General features: G+C 36.3%; 1 protein-coding gene across 3 annotated transcripts in view; it reads left to right on the top strand.

Moving 5' to 3' along the window:
• The window catches only part of ZNHIT6 (zinc finger HIT-type containing 6), a 70,762-nt gene that overhangs the window by 43,566 nt on the left and 10,701 nt on the right, over window positions 1–16,495 (top strand). Inside the window, exons 9-10 of one of the 3 annotated variants that reach the window (XR_006601800.1) lie at window positions 4,279–4,442; window positions 11,116–11,240. Coding sequence is in view for 2 of the 3 variants with exons in the window: in XM_004752671.3 (XP_004752728.1) it covers window positions 11,116–11,240; window positions 15,243–15,283 (166 nt within the window). In the remaining variant the exon portion in view is untranslated. Of the gene's footprint in view, window positions 1–4,278; window positions 4,443–11,115; window positions 11,241–15,242; window positions 16,243–16,495 lie in introns of those variants that run through there. The other 2 variants (XM_004752671.3, XM_013056207.2) reach the window with 2 other exon arrangements.

Raw genomic sequence — 16,495 nt, 5'->3', positions numbered from 1 at the left:
GATTCTGATTTCCCTGACTCTCGGCTCTACCTGCAAGATACTACCGCCCAGCCTCAGTTAATTCTAAGAGCCTGGTCTCTCGCCGTTTCCACATAGCCCTGCCATATCCCTCCTTGCTTTTTACCTAACCCATACCCCACTGGCCAATTATTCCTCCTGACCATAAACATCTCCACAACTGAACATTTAACCTGTATTCTTTTCTCACAAAGTGCTTCTCAGATTTCAGTGTCCATCATAATCATTTAGGACGGTTGTTGGAAATACAGATTTCCAGCCTACCCTTAGAGAGGCTCTATTTTATCATTTTCACATAGGACCCAGAAAAGTGCATTTTTTACAGTCTCTGCTTTCTAAGTTATCCGTGTGATCAAACTTGGAGAAACACTGGCCGGGGTGCTAAACTCCTTGAGGACATTTGATTCCCATACAGTGTCTGACATGTTTTCTGTATAAGTATTTGGCAGATGTTTATACAGTTGAATTTTTGAAGATGTGAAAAGAAATATGTAGTTTGATATTAAGGTGGATTTTTTTAAATCAGATTTTTACGTCTTTAAAGATATTAATCTGTAAGCTTTACCTAATTCAATTGGAACTATAAAATTATCTTATTTCAGGCTTACAGAAAATAATTGAAAAACATATTTTGAAGATATTCTAAGTAAGAAATTTATAGTATACACTCTGCAGCCATCAAAAGAAATGAAATCTTGCCATTTGCGATGACGTGGATGGAATTAGAGGGTATTGTGCTGAGCAAAATAAATCAATCAGAGAAAGACAACTATCATATGATCTCCCTGATACAATGAAGTGGAGATGCAACGTGGGGGGTTTGGGAGGCAGGAAAAGAATAAATGGAACAAGATGGGATCAGGAGGGAAACAAACCATAAGAGACTTTTTTTTTTTAAAGATTGTATTTATTTGTCAGAGAGAGAGAGAGAGAAAGAGAGTGAGCGCACACGCACAAGCAGGCAGAGGCAGAGAGAGAAGCAGGCTCCCTACTGAGGAAGGACCCCGATGCGGGACTCGATCCCAGGACCCTGGGATCATATCCTGAGCTGAAGGTGGCAGCTTAACTGACTGAGCCACCCAGGTGTCCCACCATAAGAGACTCTTAATCTCTCAGAACAAACTGAGGATTGCTGGGGGGAAGGGGATCAGGAGAGGGTGGTAGGGTTATGGACATTGTGGGGGTGTGTGTGCTGTGGTAAGTGCTGTGAAGTGTGTAAACCTGGCGATTCACAGACCTGTACCTGGGGCTAAAAATGCATTATATGTTTATTAAAAAATTTAAAAATTAAAAAAAATCAGATTGCCCCACTGCATTAAAAAAAGAAGAAAGAAAGAAATTTTTAGTATGCAGTTAAAAGTTAGGATTTTTAAAAACTTCCTGCCATTAGAAAAGAGGGTGTTGGAAGTTAACATTATTTTGAGAATATTGGTACAGAATAAAATATATTATCAGAGAACATTAAGGGGATTCCAGAATGTCTAAGGATAGTGTTAATTACTTTCAGATGTCTTGCCTTAAGAAAATTGCAGACTCCGTTGTTGCCTTTTAGTTAGATCCCTTGAAAGTAAATGTGCTAAAGGAAGGGTTAGTAAAGACAGCAGTATGCTCTCTAGGTGGGATTACTTAATTTCCTTATTTTCTTTTTGGAAATTGATTCTATAAATGAGTACTTACAATAGTAAGCAAACTTGTAAGTAATAGAAGATGCCATCATCCAAAATTGCCCATCTATAAAATAATTTCCAGTAAAAATATTACTTAAAATGTAGTATGCTTGAGTTTTACTCAATTTTACACTAATAATTATTAAAATTATTCAATTCAGAAGTATTTTTAACATTTAAAGTATTAAGGTCATAGGTAATAAAATTAAATTTGTAGTTTACATACACATTTTTGTTACAGAAAAGTATAAATGGGTAATCAGTTAAAAGATTTTCAAACATAAATACATTATTCAGGGTAAAATTTCTTTGTGGAGAATTAGCGTGGAAATACAAGTTCAAGGAGAAGAGGGAACCATATAAGCTTTCTAACTATTAAGGAAGAGCTTGGGGGGAAAAAAGAGAAGAGCATGTTCATCTTTTTTTTTTTTTTTTAAATTTTATTTTATTTTTTCCAGTGTTCCGAAATTCTTTGTTTATGCACCACATCCAGTGCTCTATGCAATACATGCCCTCCATAATACCCACCACCGGGCTCACCCAACCGGCCACCCTCCTCCCCTCCAAAACCCTCAGCTTGTTTCTCAGAGTCCACAGTCTCTCGTGGTTTGTCTGTCTCCCCCTCCGATTTCCCCCAACTCACTTCTCCTCTGCATCTCCCCATATCCTCCGCGTTATTCCTTATGCCACAAGTAAGTGAAACCATATGATAATTGACTCTCTCTGCTTGACTTATTTCACTCAGTGACTTATTCACTCTTCCAGTCCCACCCATGTTGATGCAAAAGTTGTGTATTCATCCTTTCTGATGGAGACAATACTCCATTGTATATATGGACCATATCTTCTTTATCCATTCATCCGTTGAAGGGCGTATTGGTTCTTTCCACAGTTTGGTGACTGTGGCCATTGCTGCTGTGAACACAGGTACAGATGGCCCTTCTTTTCACTACATCTGTATCTTTGGGGTAAATACCCAGTAGTGCAATTGCAGGGTCATAGAGTAGCTCTATTTTTAATTTTTTGAGGAATCTCCACACTGTTTTCCAAAGTGGCTGTACCAACTTGCAATCCCCCCATCAGTGTAAGAGGGTTCCCCTTTCTCCACATCCTCTCCAACATTTGTTGTTTACTGTCTTGTTGATTTTGGCCATTCTAACTGGTATAAGGTGGTATCTCAATGTGGTTTTGATTCGAATCTCCTGATGGCTTATGATGATGAACATTTTTTCATGTGTCTGTTAGCCATTTGTATGTCTTCTTTGGAGAAGTGTCTGTTCATGTCTTCTGTCCATTTTTTGACGTGACTATCTGTTTTGTGTGTGTTGAGTTTGAGGAGTTCTTTATAGATCTCGGGTATCGGCCCTTTGTAGTGTCATTTGCGAATATTTTCTCCCATTCCCTGGGTTGCCCCTTTGTTTTGTTGACTGTTTCCTTTGCTCTGCAGAAGCTTTTGATCTTGATGAAGCCCCAGAAGTTTATTTTTGCTTTTGTTTCCTTTGCTTTTGGAGACATGTCTTGAAGTTGCTGTAGCCGATGTCAAGGAGATTACTGCCTATGTTCTCCTCTAGGATTTTGATAGGCTCCTGGCTCTCATTGAGGTCTTTTATCCATTTCGAGTTTATCTTTGTGTATGGTGTAAGAGAATGGTCGAGTTTCATTCTTCTATACATAGCTGTCCAATTTTCCCATCTGTCTTTTAAATGGATGATACAGTATCGAATTACTATGGTATTTAGATTTGAGTAAATTTAAGAGTGAGTTAACATTTTCATTTTAAATCATTAGTATTTACACTCCACAATAAATTGTGTTCTTTTCATCTATTTAAATTTGTGAGTAACATTTTTAAATGAAATTTTATATAACCTAGTTTAAAATATACAAAAGTGGGGCACCTGGGTGGCCCAGTCTAGTAAGCGTCTGACTTTGGTTTTATCTCAGGTCATGATCTCAGGGTTGTGAGATCAAGGCCCATGATGGGCTCCATGCCCAGTGCAGTGTCTGCTTGAGATTCTTTTCCTCTCCCTCCCCTTCCTCCTCTCCTCCTGCCTTCACTGGCATGTGCACTCTCTCTCTCTCAAATAAATAAATAAAATCTTTAAAATATATATATGCAAAAGTATCATTGTTTTCCAAAACTATTTTAAGTTATATATAACCAAAAAAGTATGAAGATCCTGAATAAGTTTTCACAAACACACCAAAAAATGTTTGCTGCAAGGGTGAATTAAGATCAAGGTTAAATCGAGAGGCAAATGGTATCTTTACGCAACATAATAAATATTAATAACAATCTCATATTGAGTGCCTCCACTGTTTTTTTAGGTGCATTAGGTGCATTTTTTTAGATCCATTATGATTATGTTACATTATACAGGCATTATAAGTTTTACACATTGTAAGTGATAGAGAGCCCTACCTGTAGGTTCGTAACCACCACATGGTGGTACCTAGATCCAAACCTAAGCCTGCCTGTCTCCCAGTACACTGGTATGTGTTCTCAAATGGACATAATGCATGTTCTTTGATTATGTGAAACCCAACCCCAGTTCTTAGTTATCTCTTTTTGGGATTGTTGATTGTTTTTCAGAGAGCCACGGTCAAGATGAGTACGTGCTCAAAATGCTGTTAAACTATGGCCATATTTTGGATCTAGACCTTAGAACAAAGGAAGCAAGAGAACACTTGAAGACTAGAAAATGTAGAATCAATCTGAAGAGTGTCCATACATATAAAGGAAATACGTAGAGTGAGGTACCAAATATTTTTATCAGAGAGGGACATATCCAGTGGGTTTTATGCATGGCATTCTGCTTACAGCAGTTTTATGATAAGAACTATAAATTTAGCTGCAGAGAAGCTGAAGCTCAGCCAGTTGGCACAGCTGGGTTAGTAGGTACTAGTTATCTAGGTACTTCATTTGCTAACTCTACCTACGTCCCCTTTTTTTAGCACAGCCTGAAAGAATATGTGCAGGTTGGTAAGGAACAAGAGAATATATTTTGAATGTCTGCTTAGCTTTAGAATTTCTATCATGACAATTGTCCCAATGAAATTTGTTAATTATTTCTTTGACTAGTACCATCAGTAAACTGTGGGATTTATTTCTCTGAACTTGTTACCTAGTAGACCACCTCTATGTGGTAGATACTAAATAAATATTTGAGGAATTAATCAATGAATAAGTGTTTACATTTCCACATGCATTAAGTGTAATGAAGTATGTACTATATCTCCACAAGATAGGAAGGTTAAGATCTGAGAATTGACCTACCCAGAAGAAACCAATTTACAGTTACAAAGTCAGGTTTTGGACTTAGGTCTGTCTATAAGATCATGCTTTTTCTACTAACTAATCTTGTCATAGATCATGAACATAATTCCTTTCTAGTATGTCATTTCCCTGCTAGAGATACTTTATTATAAAAAAAATCTTGAGAGTATAGAATCTTACTACTGATACTAGTTGGACAACTTCTGCTTTAGAAACATTTCATCTGTTAAGTTCTCTTATGTAATCTTTATAAGCTAGCTGTTGAATAGATAACTTTTCCATCATTATACCAATGAAGAAAGTGGAATAACAAACGTTGAGGAGTCACAGAGGACCTTAAAGTCTAAGGATCTTAAGATTGGAGCCCAAGTCTCTGGATTTAAAAGTAGTTAAGCTTCAAGTAAGGATCAGGAAAGACTGAACAAATGGCATCTAGAACAAGTAAGAGCTTTGTAAGTCCCTCTTTAATGTTTTAAAATAAGTAATTGGCCACTATTTTACCCCATTCCATAGCTTTCATGCGATGGATAGACTAGAATCATTTGTTGCCGCAGGATGAACTGTTGAGCCTTCTGAAAGAGGAGACGTGTGTCTGCACTACCCAGCTCGTGACTAGTGCCCCATATCAAACACTTATAGTCCTCATTTACATAGATATATTGAAGTCCCAAAACAAAGTGCAGCAAATTACTAATTCAACCTCTGTTGGCTTTTTTTTTTTTTTTTTTTTTAATATGAAAACTAAAGGGCCGCTGGATGGCTCAGAGGGTTAAAGCCTCTGCCTTCAGCTCAGGGTCCTGGGATCAAGCCCCACATCGGGCTCTCTCCTTGGTGGGAGGCTGCTTCCTCCTCTCTCTCTCTGCCTGCCTCTCTGCCTACTTGTGATCTCTCTCTGTTGAAAAAATAAATAAAATATTTTTAAAAAACGTAGGAAAACTAAGAGAAATTGGGTAAAAAAATTCAACTTTGGCAAGATCCATTTCTATATGACCTGGACTGTATGAATTGCAGAAGTTGTGACATAGGAGTATTATTTGGAGAAATTTTAAGTAAAACCTTTTTCTTTTAAACAGAAGAATTAAAACTCTCTGACCCCTGTACTTAGTTTTAATTTATGTATCTTCTCCTATTCTGGGTCTTTTTAACAGTCTGGTTTCTTTCTTCCTTTTCATTTGGATTTTGAAAACCAATTTGTTTCCTTAATCCGTACACTTTCTGCCCTATTAAAATAAGTTTATTACTTTAAAGTTTGTATTATTATTATTTTTAAAAGATTTTATTTATTTATTTGACAGATCACAAGTAGGCATAGAGGCAGGCAGAGAGAGAGGGGGAAGCAGGGGGGAAGCCCCGATGTGGGGCTCGATTCCAGGACCCTGGGATCATGACCTGAGCCGAGGGCAGAGGCTTTAACTCACTGAGCCACCTAGGCGCCCCCAAAGTTTGTATTATTTTCAAGGAATTTGATAAATGTGGATCTAAAAGAGTTTGCAGTTGATTCAAAAACCATAATTCACTGGTATGGCCTGGAGGAGCCATACCTTAAAAACAGTTAACTATCAAATAACTGATTTATATTAAGGTTAATTTAGAGCTCCTGGCTGGCTCAGTCAGTAGAACATGTGACTCTTGATCTTGGGTTTGTGAGTTCAACTCCCGTGCTGGGCATAGAGCTTGCTTATATACATACACACATACATATGGATAGAAAGATTTTAATTTTTTTAATAGCCAAAGATTCAACCTTGTACATTTGGAATCAGTTAGTTGCACTTTTAACTCAGAAATCTAGATTGAGAAATAAATGCAGCGATTAAGGATGTAAGTTAAGTGCTATGAACATCACATAAATATCAAAACTTATAAGGGTGGGTGCTTGGGTGGCTCAGTCAGTTAATCGTGTGCCTTCAGCTCATGTCATGATCCTGGAGTCCCCGGATCAACCCCCACTAAGCGGGGAGCCTGTTTCTCCCTCTCCCTCTGCCTGCCATTCTCCTGCTTGTGCACACATGTGCGCTCTCCCTCTCTCTCTCTCTCAGTCAAATAAATAAAATCTTTAAAAAATATATCAAAACTTGTAGAATTTTAAACCTGGAGTCAATTTGGAGATCACCTCATCCGGTGACCTTCTTTTTTAGTGGAAAATGTTCTGTGGCCTAGGGACTACCATTAGATTATTAAATTTGGAGAATATTTATATTTAGTTTCAATATTTTATAGAAGGGGAGAGGGAGATCATCTAAGGAGTGTCAGTAATGGGAAATAAAGTAGTTTGTGACTTTTTAAAATTCAGTCTTCTTTTGAATTAGAAACTTTTTTAAAATCCTAATTTGCAAATAAAGTAGAGGAAGAAGTTGAGAACTTGGGCAGTTTCTTTGAAAGTTAGTAACAGAGCCAAGATTAAAAACATACCCTTGAATATCAGGACAACTTTTATTTATGTAATGTCAATCACTGTAACACCTGTTTAGCCTACTGAGCCATGCTGCCCTTCTAATGCCCCTGTAAAGCTGCCTAGAGCAGGTCAACTAGTCAGCCTGTGAGGGTGAACAAGTGAAATAACAAAAGGAAATGTCTGAGAGGATCCCTAGGGTAAAAAAAAAAAAAAAAAAAAAGACAGATGTTGGTGTCTTAATTCTTCCAAACCTAAGTAGTTTGTCTTATGGTAGCAGAGCCATTCTACTAATGGGAACTCCAGAGTTGAGAAAATTTCAAACAGATAAAGCTGTCCCTTAGGATTCAGTAACTTAATGGCTTGAAAAAGAGCTAAGGCCTATAAATGTTTTAGGCACTGCCAAGCTGGACTCTACAGCTTGCCTAAAGATAATAGAAATAGAAACATTGAAAGTTCTTTTAGCTTCCTAGAAGTAAGAGTGATCTAAAACAATAGTTTGAAAGTTTTAATTCTATATTTAAAATGTAAAATGCATAAAAAAGCAAATGTGTGTTTTGTGCTTACATAGTAAGTATCATTCTTTGTTACGCTGAAGAAGTCCAATGACCTGAACTAAAGTTTCTATCCGAATGTATTTTGTTTTAGGTAAATACAAATGTAAAACTTTGTTTATGGCTTAAGTAAATGAGCTAACAGTTTCTCTGTTTTATCATTTAATCCCCGCAATAACTCTGAAGTGATACTGTCATTCTTTCCAGTTTCATGTGTGGAAACTAGGGATCAAAGAAGTAAAGTAACTTGTCCAGAATCACAGACCAATGAGTAATGGCACCAGGACTTTAACTCATGGTATTAGGCCCCAAACCCAAGCAGCCACTAAAAGTTGATGCTTTATTTAACTACAGGTCACAAAATGTTACCCTTATGTGTTTGATAACTTTTCTTCATAAACAGTTTACATAATTTTCTTTTTAAATTTATGGGCAAATTTTAATGGTAGACTGAGATACCACTAGTAGTAGAAAAGTAAAGAACTTCAGGATTTCAACTAAAAGATTATCTAGTGAAGTCAAACCTCTTTAACAGACTTGAAAGCCAAAGTCTAGAAGCTTACTGACAATACCAATATTATTGTGATTAGAAGTTTGCTACGTTTTAGGGGAAACACTAAATAAAACTCAGCAGTTCTAATGAAAACCATACAACATACCAGATTTTCATTGTATTTGAATAAAGTATTTTAAAAATAATTCATTGTAAGTTCTTATAAATGTTTGCATCCTAAGTGCTTTGTTAAAGTAGAAAGAAAAGTAAAAGGACCTGCTACACACATAAAACAGGAACCAAAATTTTTTATAACTAAATAAGTAATCCTTGTAGCTTTGAGGTTGAAGTAATGTATAACTTACTACATGTTACTTTTTAAGTATCTCTAGATGTTTCTCTGCTGGGAACATATTTTATACTGTATCAGCAAGAATACTAGGCTTCCAGTTATGTGGCATTTGAAGAATTTTTTTTTTTTTAATGCAGCTTTGGAAATACAGAGAAACCTAATGAAGTTTGAATATTATGAAAAGAAATGCCTAAAATGTTAAGTCTACACTGAAAATTACCAAAAACTGAAATAAGTGGAAAACATCCTCTTATTTGTGAAATGTTTCTTAATAGAAGTCTTGTGATTCAGTTTAAATTCACAGACGATAAGTTGCTGCAAGTGTTTGTAAGATATACTACTTAAAAATTTCCTATCTGAGAATTCAAGTCTTATTTTCTCTTAAGAAAAATTTGGTTATATCCATTTTATATTCTGCTTTAAAAGTTAATCTTAAACTTTGATATCTAATTCAGTCTCATTTTCTCTTATGTATAATTGCTGCTAACTTTAAAAAAAGACCCTGCTTATTTCAAAGGGGAATAATGTTTAAAAGATGTGAAGCATTTAATCCTTGAATGCTGGAACCACTTTTAAAGTATTGTAAGCACATCTGTGTTACATTACACAGGGAGAAAAATGTATGCATTCCATGGCCTATGGGCACTAGGGTGGCTGGTTTAGGAAAACTGAGTATTTTGCATTTCATGTTTCTTTCAACATAAAAATTTTTCTGTGATTCTAAAATGAAGAATTGAATTCCAGGGGTAGGGAATTTAGTCAGGCAAACATAAGTCAAGTACAGTTCCCTCTCTTTTCACCTACTTCTACTTCTCAAAAAAAATCAGTTTCCATAGCGGGTTTTGTCTTTGCATTTTGTTAAACACTTCCCACCCCCCTACCACCTCCCTTATTTGAAAAGTATTCCATGGAACAAACTTACATATCTATACATCTACACAGGAGTTCTTCATAAGTGCATTGCATGTCTCAGTCAGCTGCAAGTTACGGTGCAAATAATCTATTACTCATTAGGAAGTACCAAAGTTTGTAAATTATTTACTCTTAACAAAATTACAGCAGATTCAAATGTATTCCAGTGATAACTTCATTCTTGATCACTTGTATCCAGTATGCTTTCTTGAGCAGGAGGGAAAAGGATGGAATTACAGCTGTCAGGGTGGGTATCCCTTAGGATTTGTGTTTTGCATATGAATATCATCTGTCATTGGTGGAGATGGAAGAAAAAAGTTGGAAGATTATGACTACATTGGTGAAATGTTCTCAACTTTTTCCTCTTTAATGTGACATGATATTCATATGCCAACATATTCCTACGTGCAACTCCTAGTGAGCTAGTGAGTGAAACTCCAAGTGAGTGAAATTCTACCCCTTTCTCTGCTGCCCCAGAAAAGCAACCAAGGAGGAAAATGTTAGAGGAATGCATTTTTAATCAATCCAAAAAAAGTTCTTTTTTTTTTTTTAAAGGTGTGACTTGAGAGTTTTATACCTTAAGGAACATTAGCATCTAATTACCTGTGACACATTTGACGGCTATGTCATGATACCTTGAGTGGTAAACTTCATATTCCTTAAATTTTGTGCTTTAGCCTCATCTAGAAACTTAAACCTGTTTTATTTTTTTTAATTTCAAACTAAAGGAAGACCTAATTAATCATATGGCAATGTAAATTTCTTATTTATAATTAGAATGAACTTTTTCCAAAAGTATTCCTAGCCAGTTATTTTAATACCATATGTTCCTGGAAATTATCATGAGATAGTTTTTTGTTTTTCTTTAAAGGCTCAAACTAAATATATTTGAGGAATTTGGATTTTGAACTAGTCATTCCCTGATCCAAGAAGAATTCATGACACATTAAACCATAGATACTGTATAAAAGTTAGCCTTTATTCCTTGATCTGAAAATGACTTGTTTTCAAGCTTTTCTAATATTCAGTTATTTGATGTGCTCTTGATTTAGCTTTAGAACCTGTATAGTAATAGCATCTGATTTTTTAGAGGTATTAAACTTACTATATTATAAGGAAATAACAATTGAATTAATGTTATTAACATTAAAAATATTTTTTAAAGATTTTATTATTTGACAGACAGAGATCACAAGTAGGCAGAGAGGCACACAGAAAGAGAGAGAAGGAAGCAGGCTCCCTGCTGAGCAGAGAGCCTGATGTGGGGCTCGATCCCAGGACCCTGGGATCATGACCTGAGCTGAAGGCAGAGGCTTTAACCCACTGAGCTACCCAGGGGCCCCAATATTTAAAATTTTTTTAATGTAAGGGACTCTGATATATCGTCTTTATTAGTAACTTTGAGTATTAAGGATGTTTTTTATTTTTGTTTTGCTTTTTTTATTGTAAGGTATTATGAACTGGATCCTTACAAAAGTCTCCGTGACAATTTGAGGAACAAAGTGATTATTGAATATCCAACATTACATGTGGTATTAAAAGAATCCAGTCATGACTTGGAAGTTCTTCACCAAGGTAAATGTAAATTTGTTCCTATAATGCTTAGAGTAACTCTAGTGAAACTGAGCACTTACATGACTGTCTTTATTTCTTTATATATATGTTTTCCCCCTGTATTCACACACTTACCTGAATTTGCTCTATAGCTAGCTATAGTTAATGTAAAGAACCAAATGAATGAGCTACTGATTCTGTCATGATGGGAGCACGTAGCTTATAATATCAGTTTAAAATGAATAAGTTTGTCTCTAAAATGACATTCTTTGTCTTATTAGGGTACTACAGGCTTTTGTCTTTTTTTAAAGCTAATAGCCTTTAAGTAACAGTCTGTCCAATATCAGATAAATTTACTCTCTAGTTAAAACTCTTTCTTTAGAGATTCCTAAAATGAGGGATTATAAAACATTTTTAGTATTTTACCTTATAGAAAGAGATAATGTTTGAAAAAACATCAGGTTTAAAGTTAGAACTATGCTTAGAATAAGCTAGTGCCATTGACTTGACCTTTATTTTCTTTTTTTAAACGCAGTGGTTTTATTTTCCTTGATGTTTGTTTCTTTGGCTATATTTCTTGTCATTTTAGTGATTCTTTAAAAGTAGATACTGTCCCTCTTTGGCGAGTAATGAAATTGGAAGTATAAAACTGGAAATGTGTAAAAGCTTAGTATCTAAAATGACTTATCCATCTTTGCCACCGCTGGTTAGAATGAGCTACTTGTGTTTCTAAATGCAAAATCTAGAGGATTTATAAAATTCAAGAAATTACTTTTTAAAAGACAGAGAGGTGACTCACTCAAAACCATTAGATACCACTATTCAGCTAAGAATAATAGTTACAGGCCAAGTTTCATTGTAACGGTCTCCAGATGACCAGTGAATCCTTGGATTGGCTTGAATCTATTTTTTAAATGATATTACTTGAAACATACAGTTTGGGTTTTATTGTTATACCAGCAGTATAGGCTGAAATAGGCAGTAACCTTTGTTTTAAGGTTTTCTTTTACACATGTGTATAATGGGGTTTTTTCTCGGCAGAAGTGAATAGGAGAATTTTTTTTTCAAAGCAGCCAAAATTTTGTCAGCATCACAATTCGAAACTAGAATTTTAGATAGCAAATGTTGAAGTTTCTAATAATCAGTTATGGACCTCTTAATCCTTAGATTAATTCTTGACTTTACATTTTTCACAATTTGAGAATATCTGGTTTTTTCTCAAATTACAAATGTGTTATAAATGACCAATTTCACTTTTTTTTCTTAAGCTGTGTAAAACTTTACTTTTTCCTTCATATAATTCACATGGCTCTCTAAATGTTGGTTTCAGGGAAAGTTGTTTAGTAATGTGGATTACTAGCCAGGGCAAACATGTCTGTGTAAATAAACAGAGCACACACAGCAACTCTTTCACCTTGTTTAGGAATGCACACTGAAGGAAGGCTTCCTGTAACGAAGCAGAATGAAAAGGCTACTTTTGTAGTGTACTTGGAACCTGATTAAGTAAAATTTGCTATTTTTTGGTGGGTATATGATATTTGACTTATTTACAGGAAGACAAGTGACTAGTTCTTTCAGGATAGAGGATCATTTAGAGCTGCTGTGGCAAAAATTTAGCGAGTCTGACAGGATCTTAAGGACCATACCAGTGTTGTTACATCATAAATACACGCACTTTAAAAATAATGCCGGGTTTTTTGTACATGCCTTTCTTTATGTGAAATGCACACAATTTTGTCTGTGCATTTCTTTGTGTGAAATGCACTTCAAGTTATCTGTTTCTTTGAACATTTTCATAACTTTGGATATCCTGCAGGATGGCCCCTTAATGCAGGAGGAGGCTTATATAAGAACAAGGCATTTTCTTTGGAAAGCCTTGAAATTCCTTCTCTCTCTGGAGGCAAAAATGTTGGGATTTTGATCTTGAGTTCATAGCACAAGGTGTCTCTCTTCTCGTTTGGGAAAAATGTGTTTCTGGGCCGGCATTCAGTAGTTTTCACACTTGATCATTGTTATAATGTTTGGTATGGTTGTAGAGTGCCGTAATTTCTTTTCAAAAGTCTGCTGGTATTGATGGGCAATAGGCAGGTGTTGTTTCTTTGCTTTTTAAGGAATGTAAAAGGTTGACTGTAAAAGACTGAGCAGTTAAGGTAGCCCACTAGATTAGAAATGTGGAGTGCTAACCACCCATCTTCTGTTAGTCCAGTGGGAAGTGCTTAGAATGGTGTTACCTGCTTCATAGTTCCTGTTTGCCAAAGTTAGCTAGGAGCTTTAAATGATTTAATAAGAGCATGCTGGGGGCACCTGGGTGGCTCAGTCCGTTAAGTGGCTGCCTTCAGCTCAGGTCATGATCCCGGGGTGCTGGGATCAAGCCCCACATCTGGCTCCCTGAGCAGGGAGCCTTCTTCTCCCTCTGCCTGCTGCTCTCCCTACTTGTGCTCTCTCTGTCAAATAATAAATAAAATCTTTAAAAAAAAAAAAAAATAAGAGCATGCTGCTTTTTCAGTCTTAAGAAACAAAGAATGGAATACAATAAAAGAAGAAAACGGGCCACTTCAGGAAGGAAAGAAAGAGAAGTGTTTTCCCCAAACTGCAGTAGTACGAAGTTCCACTGATTTAAAAATATCAGCAAAATGTATATCTCTCTTGTTCTAAAATAACTCGAATAGAAAATGTCTCTGCCTTTTGACAAGGAACCCAGCCCCAAAGTGAGGACTTCAGTTAGTGAAAATACATAAAGTAGGAGCTACTCATCAATCTCTTGGTGGGCCAGTGTATCCTTTCATCCATTCTGTCTCCCCCTCTCTCCTCCCCTCATTCTTCCTTACCCTCTTTGTTTTCCTCTCTTTCAGTGTGTGTGGCATATTGGGGTGGGGAGATGGGGATGGATCTCAGGCACAAGAACACACATGTAAACTTTACAGTGCAGTAGGTGCTCTAATAAAATGTGTATTAATTGCAAAGAAAGTCAGAGGAGAAACAACTGACTTGTATTATCATGGAGATACTTGAAGGATTCTACTAGAGTTTGACATTTCACAAGGATCAGGACTATATCTTGGATTGAACCTGTTTCAGTGGTTTGCTCATAAAAAGGGATTTAGTAAACATTTCAGTTGCTGGGATGATCTTAAATCTAGGTACCATCGGACAACCCCCAAGGAACTTGGCAGTTGAATATGAGGCAAGATCTAGGTTTATGATTCTAGCATCAGCTCTTACTAAGCTGTGGCCCCTTGAACATTTTCTCTGCCTCAGAGCTTTGTTCCCCTCATCTACAAAATGGAAATAAATGGCTATAAGCCTGTAGCAAAATAATCTGTATTTTAACCTTAATTTTCAGTGTTTTAATATATTATTTCCTTTTAGCTGCTCTGTGGAATGAGATAGAGCTGTTACTCTGGTTGACTTGCATTCATGTTGATTCAGCAAGCAGGCTACACTGGGAAGTTAGATATAAGGAGGAAAAATCTAGTCTCCCTTCTTAAGGAGCTCTCAGTTTAGTAAGTGAATCGTAGTCTTGCTCGCTCCAATCAGGACTGCTCCTTTAAAGGAGCTCCATTTCTGCTCTAAGTTATCTTTCCTGTGAAAGGAAGATGGCGATTAGCTAGTCCTCTCTCAGCCCACATTCACTCAACATACACTGACCCTCAATTTTAAGTTTAAAAAGAAATAATGGAAAATTTAATTCCAAGCACACTTGGCCAGCCCATGTGATGATAGTGATCTTTTCAGTGGTACGATTATGGGATCATAACCACACTGTGAATTGACCATTCCCAAGTCTTCCACAGAGTCAGGAAGGATGTTGCCTCACAAAATATAATTGCTACTCTCAGACATCCTTTCTTTATTGTGGCCAGATCTGTATATTCCGGCTGCCTGGAACATGACATGGTTTGTCTGTCCCCATGAGCAGTGCTGTTGGTATGCATCGGAAGGGAGGAGAGAAGAAGGAAAAACAGAACAAGCTAAACAGAAACAGTATAAACACTTGACTGTATGTTTACTTATTTTTTTCAGTGAAAAGTGAATCTACCAAGAACATTGGCAATCAAAATTGAGCACTTCTTCTGGAGGAAGAAGGCGAAAATTCCCAGACCGTTGCAGAGGACTGACTATGCATTGACTAGCTGTCGGATGGCTGGGATACTGTCAGTGGGTGGTTGACATTTTTTTTTCTCTGAGAGTAATTAAACAATCTAAAAATTTTTTCAAAAAAGGTGTATATTCTAGCCTGGTGGATTGACTTGTAAGGCCCTTATTCCTAGCACCTGACCAGCATAGTGCTTATTTTAGTTTGGCCCAGGGTTTTAATATGCTTGAGTCCATAGGCTGAAAACTTCTTTTGTATGTTAGTTTGATGCAAGACCAAACCCAAGGATCACCTGTGTCAGCCACAAAGTTGGCAGTCTCGTTGGTAGAACCTCACTAAACATAGAAGCCATGTGACTTACCATGTAGCCACAGGAGGACTGGCCCATCGTTGCCAATTCTTGTCTTTGGGATTTACTTGTAACTCACCCTCTTGAGAGACTGAGTGGGTCTTTTTAACTTGGGTAGCATCTAGTATAGCGTCACATGTAAAGGATAAATAAATACTATTAACTGCTAATTCTTATATTCAGTTCACAAAATCAGTGGCTTCTCATTGTTTGAACCCTCGGTGCTCACAAATTTGACTCTCCTTGTTTGCACAATGAGCTGTGTCTTATTATGAATTCTGTGCCTTTCATCCCATTCCCATTTCACTCTCCTCATTACCACACAGGAGTGTTGTGATGAGCAGTTTTATGCTGTTTTGAAACATCCAGCAATAACTAAAGAAAGAAACAATTGGAACTCTTCAAAGTGTTACTGGAATGTGCATTTATATATATATACATGGCCTAATTTATACCTCATGGGCGCTCTGTATACATTATGATCTCACATACTGAAATTAAAGTTTCCTAGTTTTATTGGAATTTATACAGTTATGAAATTGCAATATGGCTATAAAAGAGTAAAAGATTATTACATCTGTGTTGCATCTGTGTACTTAATGGTTAAGAAAACAATGATAAAATGGGACATTGGTGAATTCATTTTTAGTTTAAATTGGAATAAGTTTTAGACCAAAAGGAAGCCAGAGGCATTAATTAAAGAGGCTTGGGAAAAAATAGAAATATGAATTAATAATAAGAGGATGAGTATAGGAGAAACTTGTAGAGCACAAATACGTGTAACTTGAGGGTCAAAACTGGAGAAGCAAATCCAAAGACAATAATGCCACA

This window comes from Mustela putorius, unplaced genomic scaffold (genome assembly GCF_011764305.1).
Source record: "Mustela putorius furo isolate JIRA1106 unplaced genomic scaffold, ASM1176430v1.1 tig00003853_pilon_pilon_pilon, whole genome shotgun sequence".
Taxonomy (NCBI): Eukaryota; Metazoa; Chordata; class Mammalia; order Carnivora; family Mustelidae; genus Mustela; species Mustela putorius.
This window is presented reverse-complemented; position numbering and strand designations above follow the sequence as displayed.